Source organism: Nematolebias whitei, chromosome 1 (assembly GCF_014905685.2).
Source record: "Nematolebias whitei isolate Nwh7 chromosome 1, NemWhi1, whole genome shotgun sequence".
NCBI lineage: Eukaryota > Metazoa > Chordata > Actinopteri > Cyprinodontiformes > Rivulidae > Nematolebias > Nematolebias whitei.
The window spans coordinates 45,905,430-45,919,947 of NC_056498.1; the positions used below are offsets into that span (position 1 = coordinate 45,905,430).

The window sequence follows — 14,518 nt, forward strand, 5'->3', positions numbered from 1 at the left end:
CTGAGCCCTGCAGACCAGGATCCAGGATCTGAGCCCTGCAGACCAGGATCCAGGATCTGAGCCCTGCAGACCAGGGTCCAGGATCTGAGCCCTGCAGGACTGGGTCCAGGATCTGAGCCCTGCAGGGCTGGATCCAGGATCGGGGCCGGAGCTCGTTTAGAGGCCCTGCTGGTCTTTTCTTTAACTGATCACGTGCACAGAACGTTTCCACTGACGCAGAGTTGCTCTTAACTCTAGCGAACCCCCTCACGTCTGATCCGCAGCCTCCACTCTTCAGGTCTGGGTTCAGTCCAGACGCCATTTTGCTTCGGACGCCTCCGTTGGAGAATCGTGTTTTCCTCCATTCTTTGTGGAGAACATTTTCTCTTCACGAGTTGGTTCGACTTGTTTTTCCAACGTGGTGAAACGGTTTGAACCTGCTCCAATGCTGCGAGCCGTGCTGCCCTTCCTCTTGGTCTCTTGGACACAAAACATCTACCTTCCTTCTCAGCATCATGTCAGCCAGCTCTCTACCTTTGCCTGTCCTTGTCCCCACATTTAGAGTTGCAGCCCTCAGTCTTTCCTCTTCTCCTCTGTCTCCTGACACTTTTCCCTCCTCGTGGTCTTCCATTAACAGCATCACATATTCTGCCAGCGCCCTGTTTGTCAGCAGCACTGGTGGCGGTTGTTGACCCGGGCCTCCACCGATCCGGTATGGTTTCACTTTGATGAACTCGCGTTATAGTTTTGGCAAAAGCGTTCCCCTTCCTGACTCAACCCTCATCGTTTACTCGAGCTTGGAATCACGATCACTGACCTGTGCTCCCTGGAGGTAAATAAACTTTATGTCCCTGAAGAAAATCGACATGACGTCTGCACTTTAGTCCCAGAGTCCCCAACTTTTCCTACTTGGCTGATTGTTAAAAGTTTTCTGCAACCTCACTTCAAGCAGCGATCCCTTTCAGCGGTTTGACCTTTCAAAGGGACTGTTGGTTTCGGAACGATGTTTGAGGGGAGGCAGTGAAACGTGAACCAACATCTTCCGTCTGGGCTCAGTTTCATGAAACGTCAGATTCTGCTTCAAGTTCACGTCATTAAAGCCGAAGAACCATCCGTGACCCAGAGTCGCCTCTGTGTGAACGGTCCACAAAAAGGTTCTAGTCTGAGGTTTGTCTCCCATTTTCTAAAGCTAATGGAGAGCGACTCACTCCTAATGTTTTTATTTATTTATTTATTTAGCTTTATTTTGACAGGTTCGTCTCACTGAGTCACGAGGACTCATTTACAAGAGAGACCTGATTTACACAGACAACATCTGAAGTACAGACAATAATACACACAAATCAATCAAAACAAAAAATAGTGTTATATAAACACTGTTAAGTAAACTTTATTTATGTAACACTTTTCATAGATAAAATCACAAAGGGCTTCACAGAACTACAAAATACAGGCTTCGAATAAAACATAAACAATAACAACAGCTGTTGTTAACAACTGTTACTGTTAGCAGCATGGTCCCGTTAGCAGCGCGGCCCCGTTAGCAGCGCGGCCCCGTTAGCAGCGCGGCCCCGTTAGCAGCGCGGCCCCGTTAAGGTCCCGTTAGCAGCGCGGTCCCGTTAGCAGCGCGGTCCCGTTAGCAGCGCGGTCCCGTTAGCAGCGCGGTCCCGTTAGCAACGTGGTCCCGTTAGCAACGTGGTCCCGTTAGCATCGTGGTACTGCCATGCTGTTCCAAAAACCTCGAAACGCAAAGAGCTTTGGCGTCAGAGAAAACATCGGGTGTCGTTGTGTACACAAACAGCCGAAACGCAGCAGAAATGTTACTTTAACCTAAACTCACATAAACTGGGCCTTTGGCCGGTAAGACCGGATCATTTGAGAACACCTGCTGTCCCGGTAAATAAAGATCGTCCGGTCATTCTGATTTCAACATCACGGCGACGTGTCTGAATATTTATCATTCACTCTGTCATCCAGTTTTCTTCGTACGTTTGTCAGCACGATTCTTGTCCTGCAGATTTCAAACTATTTCAACAAGTCATGAATCAAAACATTCGGCTCGTTCAGGACAATCCTGCTATCACTTTTGGTATTGGTGCAACTTTAGCTTTTTGAAATATTTAGCCTTTTCTGACATTTTTCTCTCATAGAAAATTGAGCTCATTTTCCATCCTTCAGATCTTTAGCTCTGTTTACAACCTTTTACTGCTCCTTTCACTTTTTGTTCTGCTTCAGCTTCTTTCAGCTTCCTGCTGCAAATTTAAACTATTTTTCAGCTACTTTCAGCTGTTTTCAGCTGTTTTGTGCTCCTTTCAGATTATTTCTGCTAACTAAAATATTTTTGTGCTTCTTCTAACTTATTTCTGCTTATTTCAGCTTGTTCTGCTATTTCAGCTACTATTTAGCTGTTTTACTTTTAAATTTTAGCTTTTCAGCTAATTCTAAAAAAAATTTTTCACTCATTTCAACTTTTGCAGCCTAATTCAGCTAAAATGTGCTCATTTTTGCTTCTTTCAGCCTAATTAGGCAAACATGTTCCTTTGCTGTCTTCTGCTAATTTAGGTTATTCTAACTTTTCAGCTACCTTTTAGCATTTTTAGCTAATTTCAGCTGTTTTCAAATAAATTTGTTTTTTGTAGTAATTTCTGCTACTTTCAGCGTAATAAACTTTTTTATGCTAATTTCAGCTTATGCTCCTTTCAGGTTATTCCTAAAATATTTTTGTGCTTCTTCTAACTTATTTCTGCTTATTTCAACTTTTTCTGCTATTTCAACTACAATTTAGCCATTTTTTGTGCTAAATTGAGCTTTTTCAGCTACTTTTTTCATCTAATTTCAGCTCCTTCCACTTCCTCATGACAGTTTAAGCTTCTTTTTGCCTTTTCAACTGCTTTTCAGCTATTTTTAAGCAATTTTTGTGCTAATTTCTGCTTATTTAAAGCTAATTTAGCAAATATGTGTCCTTTCTGCTTTCTTCTGCTAACTTAGGCTTGTTCTTCCACTTCAGTTACATTTCAGCATGTTTTTAGCTAATTTCAGCTGTTTTTCAGCAAGTTCTTCAGCAATAAGCATTCAGTCTGTATATTTTTGTGATTTCTCTAGTTTTTTATTGGTTTTATTTTTTGTTTCTTGTTTGTTTTTGTTTAGCTTGTGTCAGAGGGTGTTAGCTTGTTGTTATCTAAAAATGGCTAAAATGATCAGTTTATCAGCTGAAGTTACAGAGAAATCTGCTCCGTCACAGTTTACTTCAGCTCTGTACTGTTTCTCTAATTAAACTCCAAAATGAAGGAAGTTCAAAATGTTCTGTCAAAAATCGGCGCTGTTGAAGTTCTGGACCTGCTCCAGCTCTGCGTCGTTTCTGTCGAGCCGCCTTCAGTGAATTCTGTTTTTCAGCCTCTGAGTCCGTCTCAGCCCCCGAGCTGCTGATTCTGCACACGGACGAAGCGCAGGAATGGGCCTCCTATCTGCAGCAGATCCTGCACTCGTCCCAGATGTTCCCCCGAGGTTCGGTCCTGCTGTACGCCGTGAGCGCCGCCGATCGGCTCCACGGCTACAACTTCGAGGGTTTCCAGAGCTGCCGCTGCGTCGTGCTGATCCTCACGGCGGCGTTCCTCGACGTCCTCTGCGACCACGAGCTGCACGGAGCGCTCCAGAGACTCCTCAGTCCTCCACACAAGGTGGTGGCGCTGCTGTGCGGAGTGTCCGAGGAGGAAGTGTCCACCGAGACGTTCGTGGACTGGCCGAAGTGGAGGAAACTCCAGCCAGAAGACGAGCCGACGGTTTACATCTCAACCATTTTGGCTTCCATCGCTGACAGTAAAATAAACTTCTTCATCACGTTTAGTCTTTTAGGTGTTTTTCCCAAAGTTTGTCTCAGTTTGGAACAAAGATTTAAAACAACTGAAACCAGAACACGAGCTGAAAGCTAAAAGTTACAAAATGCTAGCTTAATGTAATAAAAACTAGCTAAAAGTAGTGAAATGTTGGTCAAAAGTTTATAGGAGCAAACGGCTAGATAAAAGCTAAACGTAACATCTTGCTTAAAGCAGGAAAATCTAACTTAAAATATAAAAGTAGCTAAAAGCTAACCAAATGTAGCCAATGTTAAGCTACAAGCAAAAAGTAGCAAAATGCTACAAAGGAACTAAAAGTAGCTAATAAAACACAAATGTAGCTAAAAGACCAAAGTAACCACATCTTGCTAAAAGTAGGGAAAGTTAGCTAAAATACAAAAGTAGCTAAAAGCTAACCAAATGTAGCCAAAGTTAAGCTATAAGCTAAAAGTAGCAAAATGCTACACAGGAGCTAAAAGTAACAAACAGGCTAAAACATCAAAGGATCTAAAGCTAAAATAATAAAAAAGTGTAGATAATAATAAAAATAACACAAATGTAGCTAAAAGTCAAAAGTAACAAAATGCTACCAAAGACCTTAAAGTAGGAAAAGTTAACAAATGTAGCCAAAGTTAAGCTATAAGCTAAAAGTAACTAAATGCTACATAGGAACTAAAAGTTGCAAATGAAACACAAAGGTAGCTAAAAGCAGGGAAAGTTTGCTAAAATACAAAAGTAGCTAAAAGCTAACCAAATGTAGCCAAAATTAAGCTATAAGCTAAAAGTAGCAAAACGCTACATGGGAACTAAAAGTAGCAAACAGGCTAAAACATCAAAGGATCTAAAGCTAAAAGGATAAAAAAGGGTAGATAATACTAAAAGTAACACAAATGTAGCTTGAAGCCAAAAGTATCAAAATGCTACCAAAGAACTTAAAAGTAGCTAAAAGCTTAAAATAGTAAAAAAAATTCAAAATAATAGACAGCTAGCTGAAAGTTTAGACGTAGCCTAAAGTTAGCTAAAAGCTAAACGTATCATAAGAAGACGAGAACAGGTCGTGTTTCTCAAACATTAATCAGAAAAACTAAAGGTCAAATTAAAAATAAATAAGAAACAGAGCTAGTAGCTGAAGCAGGTTCAAAGAGATCAAAGTTGTAGGACGAACTGAGGAGATCAACATTTGTAAATAAAGTTAAATATTCTGAAAAGTGACACAAACTAAAAGTCACAGCACTCATCTGCTGTATGAGCCGAAGGTTTATTTCTATGAAAGGCTAAACGGCTCAAAGATTGCAGATGTAGTTTGGTTAAAAATATCTTGTGGACTAAAACAAACAGGAAACATCAGAACTTTGATTTAATCTATTAAAGCTAAAGTTCAGCCACATTATAAAAAACATCTATCTGTAAAATGTTGGAGACGTCAAACGTCGATCCTCTGAGGTGGACGTTCCATTTCATAGAGAAACGTCAGATTTGAGAAGAACTCGCACAAAAACAAACGATTCTTTCATTTGAGTCTTTTTTTCTCGCTTCAACAAGAAAAAAGAAACTTTTCTGACGTAGATCATAAAAAGTTTCTGTAATGAAATCGTTTCAGAGCACAAAGAAATGAAAACCTGCTGATCTTAAAGAACTTTAAAGTTATTTTACAGGAAATGTGATGTTTTTCAGTGTTTAGGTGTTAATTTAAAAATATATGATTTTGTTTAAAGGTGAAGGAGCCGAGGTGGAGCATGAAGCCGACGAGGTGGAGCTGCTCGTGACGGAGAACCTCCCGTCAGGTCCGAGGGAGGAAGACGAGACCAAAGAGCAAAAAGCAACAGAGCCAAAGGACGAAGAGTCTGTGAGCGCCGAGGATCCAACGAGCAGAACACGTAGTTCACCTGCAGACCTCACCTGTCTCACCGTCCAGCCTGCCAGAGTCCTCTGTGGGGTAAGACCGAAGCCGCCAGGACGACCAGGAGACACCGCTCATTTAAAACGAGTAAACAACAACAAGAGCGTTTGTACTAATACGCATAAAACTGCATCACAAGTGAAATATGAGCCATGTTGAATCAAACGGTGGAGTTGCATCAAAGTTAGTTTAAACCAGCACTTTCTAACGTTTAACCTGCACCTCTCCAGGCTCTCCTCCACCTGCGCCCTGTCCTCACCACAGATCAGTGTCGTCTGCAAACACGTGTCTAAAAATTATATTTTCTAAACGCGCTTACTTCTTAAGATTTAGTTTTTTGTATAATTTGCTGTAATTTGAGGATCATCTTTTTTACTTCAAAGTTTATTTTTATGAGTTTATTGTTAGAAATATTTTATTGTTGTATTTCACACATTTGGATGTTTGTGTTTTTATACATTAATGAACCCAGTGAATGTCTTTTTGTTCTGCGTGTGTCTTCTTTCAGGAGCACGAGACACTTTACATCATTTTAACGTCCAGAGTAGATTCTGGGTCAGAACCAGAGGTGGAGTTTTCATCTGAGACCGGCCGTCTGAAGCGGGTCCGAGCCGCGGTCCTGAACGAGTACACGCTCAGTGTTTCTGCGCCCGGTCAGTATCTGCAGGACGTTTGTCCTGAGACATCTCTGCAGCAGGGGACGCCTGTGTCTCACTGGGCTGGGACTGGTCCGGGACGCAGACCCGGGACCGGTCCGGGATGCAGACCAGGAAGAAAATTTAAACAAAATTCTGAATTTTTACAACAAACTCTTGAACAAACAATATTTCACACGTTCCTCCAAATGATTTGCAGTTTTTTTTAAACCACCGTTCAGTCACAACGTGTTCTAATTAGTTTCACTTTGATCTCAATTTATTTTCTGTTTTGTCTCCAGTCAGCCCAGTTAGGGTCAGTTTAGGTCCATGTTGGTCCCACAGGTCCTGAAAGGTGCAACTAGTTGGAAACTACAACTTGACCAAATGTTGTGAGAAAATGCACAACTTTATTGTACCGGAGCACTTTTTAAATAAACGTGGTCACGTTCGGACCGTGTCACTGGTCTCTCCTGTGACTGCGTCCTCGAGGCTCAGTGAGACTAACCTGTACAGGTAAAGGTTGGATGAATCTCCATCTTTTACTGTTTCATGATAGTCAGGGCACAGAAACCCAGACCTCCGTCTCCACAGAGACGCTCCAGCTCCTCCTGGAGGACCCCGGGGTGCTCCCAGACCAGCGAAGATGCACAATCCCTCCAGAGTTCTGGGTCTCCTCCTTGTGGGACATGTCAGGAAACCCTCCAGAGGGAGGTGTCCTGATCAGATGAACCTCCTCAGCCGACTCCTTTAGATGAAAAGGAGCAGCAGCTCTAATCTGAGCTCCCCCTGGATGACGGAGCTCCATGACCTTGTCTCTAAGGCTGAGCACCCACCCACGCTATGAAGGAAGCTCTTTCATCCAGGATCTGGTTTTTTGGGTCCTGATCCAACCTCCTGACCCCAGGTGGGGGTTGGATCAAAGACAGACCAGTCAGTCCAGAGCTTTGACTTTGTTTTCCACAACCAACCGGAGCAACGCCCTCATTACTGAGGTCGAGGCCCCAATCTGTCGATCCGTCTCCTGCTCCATCCTCCCATCACTCAGGAACAAGACGCCCAGAGACCTGAACTCCTCCACCTGAGGCACAGAGCCCCCTGACCGGGGGGGGGGGGGGGGTGTCCACCTGTTTCTGATGGAGAAAAATGGCCTCAGACCAAGAGGAGCTGTTATTTTATGCAGTCCCTGTAGGCTTCAAAATAAAGCTCCTGCACTCTTAAAACCAACAGGAGAAACTCGCAACAAAATTGAGACAGATTGGAGACAAACCGAGACAACTCCGCAACTGTTGAACAGAAAGACGAGGCTGCTGGGAAACTGAAACCACTTCCTGGTGAGTGGGTTCAGCCTCCGCCCAGTCAGGTACTGGAAACAGCGACGTTTCCTCAGGTTTCTGACTCCGACTGAGACGAGTTCACAACAAATCTGAGACGATTTGGAGACAGAGCTGCTCAGAACTGACGAGAGGACACGGAGAAACGTTTGGTCCTTGTTGAAGCTGTTCGTCAGACTCATCTTGATCCTTTTCATTGATCTGTTTTATTTGAAGCAGCGTTTCTGAACCTCTGCTTGTTTTTCTGCGCAGACATGCCGGCTGGAGACACGACGCTCACGTTGTGCACGGACCAATCACGCGTCGGCCTGAAGACGGTCACGTATCACACCAGCATGGCAGAAGTCAGCCGACATCTTGAAAAATCTGCCGACCCGCTGAAGTTTATCTGCCAGGTGAGAAAAGTTTTAAAGTATTTGTGACCTCTGAAGCTCCTTCATCACAAATCTGTAAAAACATTTAGCTTTGACTCAAACACCAAAACGTGTTCGACGGGGAAATGACGCTGCGGCGACAACAAAGACAAAACTTGTAAAATCCCCGGTCCTGTTTGGGTCCGGCTCCACAGCAGAACCGTCGCTCAGAGTTTGAACGGGTCAGAACGACGGACGTGACGTGACCGAACAGCTGTTTGTAGATTTCTTCGACACTTTTGACACAATCGCAGGTTGAATGTTGGGATTTTGACAGATGTCCCAGTGGAATGATCTGCTGACAGTTGATGATGTCACACTGCAACTTTTAAATGGTTTTAAAGTTTCTACTATTTTACAAACAAACTCTTTTTACTTCAATGTTTTTTTGGTAGTACTAGAAATTATACGTCAAAACGACGTCTTTTTCTGTCTTCACTGCGTGTGTCTCTCACTCATAGGCGTCGCAACAATTATATGTAATGGGGACGTGCCCCCCCCCCACACACACACACACACACATTTACCATGAAACAATTCACTTGGCGCTGTTTCTATTTCTTCATGAACAAATCTATTCCACTTGATTAATGGGAGAATACTCAAACCAGTAAAAATCCACTCCAGGTTTTCCTGGTTACCGACAACGACTCCATGCAGTGTTTCCTCGAGGTCATCTGGCTTGGCACATGGGGGAGACACCTCTGTTTTGCACGCTAGCTCAGAGCCACATTAGTGCTGGCAGTTGTTGATGGAGGTGGGGGGTTTGGATGTGTGAGAGAACCAGTGCGCTATGTCTGTAGCATCTTAGCTAACATGTCTGTGTTGCGCGCTGCTAGCTTAGTGCTATGTTAGTTCTGGCAGTTTTCGGGGGGGGGGGGGTTGGAGATGCAGAGTGCGCTCTAGTCACACAAGGAGAGCTGTTGGTCAGGCTGCTTCTTGTTGCTCTCTAAAATAGTTACCAAATCAAATGTTTACTTAGTAAACGTAGATGTTTAGCAACCTGTTAAAATACGCCAGAATGCAGGAAATAGCATCTACTTAATTCAAAATTTTCTGCGAGACGACCCCCACCACCAGCGTGTAACCCCCCCACACACACATTAAATGCTTCTGACGCCAATGCTCTCACTGCTGTAGGGCTGATGGTTTTCTCTTAGATCTAGAGATGCACCGATCCAATGCCAATATCGGTATCGGCACCTATATCAATAAAATAAAAATAAAATAAAAACTTTTGGATCGGGTATCGGTGACAATGTAACCGATCCATGACTGGGCAGATCTATTCACTCTAATTCTTTGCTTTGTGCCCTCAGTGACGTCACGCACTAGCGAACTGACTGACCAAATTAAAGTTGTCTTGTTTTTACATGTTTGACCGAGCTTGTGAAGCTCTTGGTGTTTGTGCTGTTATGGTGCAGAGTTGTCAATAAATTTGTAATTCAGTACATTTATGTCTGCATTTAAACAAACAAATGTTTTAAGTTAATTCAGCACTGGGTTTGTGAGATCAATCATCCAGGTAGACAATAACGAAAATGGCCAAATCATTTTTGTTAATTCAGCACTGTTTTTCTGTATCGGATCTGTATCAGATCGATATCGACAGATATTAAACGGTGTGCATCGGTATCGGATCGATATCAACGTAAAATTAAACAGCATGTACCGGTATCGGATCGATATCGACAGACCATAAACTATGTGTATCGGTATCGGATCGATATCGACAGACTATAAACTGTGTGTATCGGTATCAGATCGGTATCAACGGATAATAAACTGCATGTATCGTATCGGATCGATATCGACCATAAAATGTGTGTATCGGTATCGGATCGATATCGACAGACACCAAACTGCATGTATCGGTATCGGATCAGAAGTGAGGAAAAAAAAAGTGGATCGGTGCATCCCTACTTAGATCGCCCTGAAATGCAAAGAGAACAGACAGACTTCCACAGATTCAGTTTTATTTTCCCTAAAATAAATAATTCATGTCAAACTGGAACTGAAGGCTGTTTTTCTTTTTCATTAGAAAAAACTGCAGAAACTTCGACCATCAAAACGTTCTGTCGCTCACGGTTCAAGAACATTTCAGATCGAACTCCTGGTTTGTTTGAGGCTTACTTTGGAGTCTGTCTGCCTGTCGTTAACTCGGCAGTCAGGGAGTGACAGACACATAGGTGTGTGGTTACCATGGTGACCACAATGTACAGCTGTAATATTTCTTTGGCTCTTGGTGCCTTTCACAGTTTATACATGTAATCTCCAACGTTTGTTCTGAATTTAGATTTTCATGAATTCATTCGAAGTTCGGGGCAGCAGCCTCAACGTTTCTTCAGTTTTCCCGTTGGCAACGCGTCCGTTTATCTCGTGTTTTACTCCGCAGGCCTTCGACTTCACCTCCGACTCGACCGAATCCCTGGACGTGATGCTAACGGACTCGTTAAAGTCCAGGATGCCTGCGGACGGCCTCCGGATGTTCGGCGTCACACAAATCGAAGAACGCAACATGTCCACATGTGGGTTTATTATAAACGTCTTGTCGAAACACAGTAGACTACCGGAAACTCAAAGCGCCGCCGTTTGATGAACGATTTGCGTTTCAGACCAGCGCAACGAGGAACTTCCCACCTTGCTCCACTTCGCTGCGAAGTTCGGCCTGAAGAAGCTGACCGCGGCGCTCCTCCAGTGTCCCGGAGCTCTGCAGGCCTACAGCGTGATGAACAAGAACGGAGACTATCCAAACACGCTGGCAGAGAAGAGCGGCTTCACCGAGCTCAGACGCTTCATGGACCAGTTTGTTGTCAGTCCTTCGAGAAACACTTTTCGTTTTCTAACCAGATACAATAGATCATAGTGCCGTAATACTTTAAACTGTTCTTTAAATATTTCGTGTTTAAATCCGCCCAGGAGACCGAAGACAAGCACACGTCTGAGGCTGAGGACACGGAGAACCTGCAGAACGAGGCGGAGGTCTACGAGCCCATGTCTTCTCAGGACATGAAGGTAAACTTCTCAGATTTATGTCATCAGCTTGGACTGAAGCTCAAACCTGAAAGGATCAAAGTTTACAAAAATCGAAGCCGAAGTTCTTCATCGTTCGGCGACCTTCACCACGACCTTCAAAAACCAACGAGTTCTCCTTCGATTATCTAGGAGATCCTTTTAAACCAAAAATATCCATCTATCCATCGTCTTTTACCCACTGCTTCACTTTTGGGTCACGGGGGTCGCCGGTGCCCATGTCCAGCAGTCACTGTGTGAGAGGCGGGGGACACCCTGGACAGGTCTCCAGTCCATCACAGGGACACATAGAGACAAACGAGACAGACAACCATTCACTCTCTCCCCTAGAGACAGTTTAGATTCACCAATCAGTCCAACATGCATGTTTTTGATTTGTGGGGGGAAACTGGAGTACCCGGAGAAAACCCACGCAGCACGGAGAGAACATGCAAACTCCACCCAGAAAGACCCCCGGACCGGGATTTGAACCGACAACCTTCTCGCTGAGAGGCAACAGCTCTACCAGTTGTGCCACCGTGCTGCCCAAACAAAAACCAAAAATATCTTTATTGGAATTTCAAACAATTTAAGAAAACACCGTGTACGGCAAGCAGAAGAGGTAGAACAACAATATTAGTAAATTAAGAACCGTATTTAAGTCAAATGAAGATAAAGTCAAAAACAACAAAGTGTCTCTCATGAAACTCTGAACATGACGCAACCAAAGCTCCACAGAGCAACGCAGCGAGAAACCAAAACATGTTTTCCTAAAGAAAATTGTTCGTATTTAGGACCTTCAGTGTCCTCTGGCATCTTGAGATCTTTAACGAAATGGTTCCAGATCCACTCACACACGTCCTGTTGTCCTGTAGCTCATTTGTAGTCCTTTCTGTGGGAGGGCAGTTAGCGTTTGTGGATCCCTTAGTTTACACATGTACCTGGAGAAATTTCATGAGTTGGTCTGCTTCGAGGCCAAACGGGGGAGTCAGATTCAGATAAACCACAATTGTTGATTTCTTTCAGGCAGACTGTTGTTTCTCATCAGCCTTGAGTCCTTCTGGTACTTTCAATCCAAAATGGCCAGATTTATGGGCATTCCACTGGTCCGTGCTTATGAGCTCCCTCCAAGGTCGTCCCCAACATGTTGGCCAGTCCCAGAAGACGCAGGTGGCCTGGATTCTCACAAATCGCTTCTATCTTGTGGTTGAGCTCATAAATCAGCTGATTTTGAGTACTCGAAGCACAACCCAAACCTTCACACAGACTCGGCAGTTTACCATGGCCGAAACTGCTGCCGCCGTCTTCTTTAATAGCCGATAACACGGGAATCCACTGATGCCAAAAAGCAGAAACCCTGCTATCATGAATCCAATGATATAAACGTCTTTGGCGTCCTCCTGAGACAATACAGAAAGACACATCAACTCCCAAACTCCCCACGGATCCATGACGTATCCTGCAGCATGCGTCTCAGTGGGGCATGAGGGCTCTCCAGGACCCTGTCGCTTTGTTGAAAAGATTTTATCGATTGTGTTGAAATTCCAACTGACCAGATCCATGACAGTAGTTTTAGTGTAAAAATGTGTCAAATAGGAGCTCCGATACACAGAGAGCAAAAAAAAAAGCAGGAGGAGTAGAAAAAGCGTCCGCCTTGCACGAGAGCGAGCGAGGAAAAAGGCACGAACATTACCTCTAAAATGCCAAGACGACCCCTTTAGAGTCTAAGTCCACAGAACGCCACTCGTTTGAACACATTTGTGCACAACACCGGTGGTGAACAAGAATGTAGACGACCCTAAATAGAGCAGCAGAGAAAAGCAGCTTTAATGACGTCAGTGTTTTCATTTATTTAGTTTATCTTTCAGTGTTTCCTGACACTTCTCATTTTTACCTTCAGTCAGTTACCACTCGCCTGGTCCCCCGGGTGCTGCCGCTGTCCACCCACCCCCGTCCACGCTCACACATCATGTACGTCTCGGTTCTACTTGGGCTCGTGCTCTCCCGTGAATCCACGCCAGCTTTTAGTTTCTGTTTTTTATAAATAAGTTTTAGTTGAACCTCCTGTGCTTCTCGTGTTTGCTGACACCTGGGTCCAACCCTGCACCGACCGTGACAGAAGTCATCTTTATTTTTGTAGAATTTCAGACGAGATCTTTACAACAATAATAAAGTTGACAGTTTTTTAAGTTTGTGGAGTTTTTGTGTTTAATACCTTCAGGAGACTGAACAGAAGCTCGCGTCTCGGTTCGAGGACACCATGAACCTGCAGAACAAGGCGGAGGTCTACGAGTCCATGTCGACCACTTTGAAAGACATCATGGAGTTCTCAGGTTGCTCTGAGGACATTTATGAATCGATGGTTGGCATTGACCCAGACTGTGCAGAGGACCTCTGTAAGATTTGATTATTGCTACAGCTTCTATTCTTATCAACCACCAGCTGCCGCCTGCAATCCTTTGTCTTCTAACTTGGTTCTCAGATGAAATGATGACGGCAGCAGACGAGAATCCTGAGGAAGCCTTGCTCAGAAAGTTTTTCCAAGGTAAATATTTATGGTACTTGTGTAATTAGACACGAGTCTTGACGCACTTTGACGTTCTTTTAAAGCAAAACGTGAGAAAATGAGGAGTTTTTAGTAAAAAGTGAAGCCGTGTGGACGTAACGTTCCTGTTTTGGTCAGTATACTGTGTTTGGATTGGAAGACGGTACAGTGACATCGTACGATGGCGTGCGCTACGTTTCTGTCGTGTGACGGTCTTGTTGTTTTTGTCGGTGCTTTCGTTCTGCAGCGTCGTCTTCTGTGGTAACATCTGACCGTTGGTCTTCTGTCAGCATGGTCTCACCCCATCACCTGCCTGACAGTTTGTCTTCTGTTCTCCTCGCTTTCAAGAAGAGTCCAAACCCTACGTCATGAACAATGTGGTACTTGGTCCATCTGTCAGAAACACAAAGAACTGCGCCACGGCTGCCAGATGTTTAACCAGGTGTTTAAAAGACAGTCGGACAACTGCTTCAAAATAAAAGCACCTCCGTTCAGTTCAGTTGGTTTATTTAGCAGCCGTAGTTTCTATGTTTCACGTGCGGTCTCTATGGTTCAGATGCAGTTTCTGTGGATCAGGTGCAGTTTACCTGTATATATATGGTCCAGGTGAAGTTCCTATGGTTCAGATGCAGTTCCTATGGGTCAGGTGCGGTTTCTATGGTTCAGGTGCAGTTTCTATGGTCCAGGTGTAGTTTCTATGGTCTAGGTTTGGTTTATGTGATCCACATGCACTTTCTATGGTCCAGGTGTGGTTCCTATAATTCAGGTGTAGTTTCTATAGTCCAGGTGTGTTTTCTGTGGTCCAGATGTGGTTTAGGTGGTCCAGGTATAGTTCTATGATCCAGGTGTAGTTTATATGGTCCAGGT

General features: G+C 44.1%; 1 protein-coding gene across 1 annotated transcript in view; it reads left to right on the top strand.

Moving 5' to 3' along the window:
- pik3ap1 (phosphoinositide-3-kinase adaptor protein 1) overlaps positions 1-14,518 on the top strand; it is a 30,929-nt gene that overhangs the window by 696 nt on the left and 15,715 nt on the right. The window contains exons 2-10 of the mRNA XM_037684720.1: positions 3,373-3,795; positions 5,528-5,748; positions 6,221-6,365; positions 7,934-8,076; positions 10,490-10,622; positions 10,710-10,906; positions 11,014-11,109; positions 13,328-13,502; positions 13,589-13,651. Of these exons, the coding sequence (XP_037540648.1) occupies positions 3,373-3,795; positions 5,528-5,748; positions 6,221-6,365; positions 7,934-8,076; positions 10,490-10,622; positions 10,710-10,906; positions 11,014-11,109; positions 13,328-13,502; positions 13,589-13,651 (1,596 nt within the window). The remainder of the gene's footprint in view (positions 1-3,372; positions 3,796-5,527; positions 5,749-6,220; positions 6,366-7,933; positions 8,077-10,489; positions 10,623-10,709; positions 10,907-11,013; positions 11,110-13,327; positions 13,503-13,588; positions 13,652-14,518) is intronic.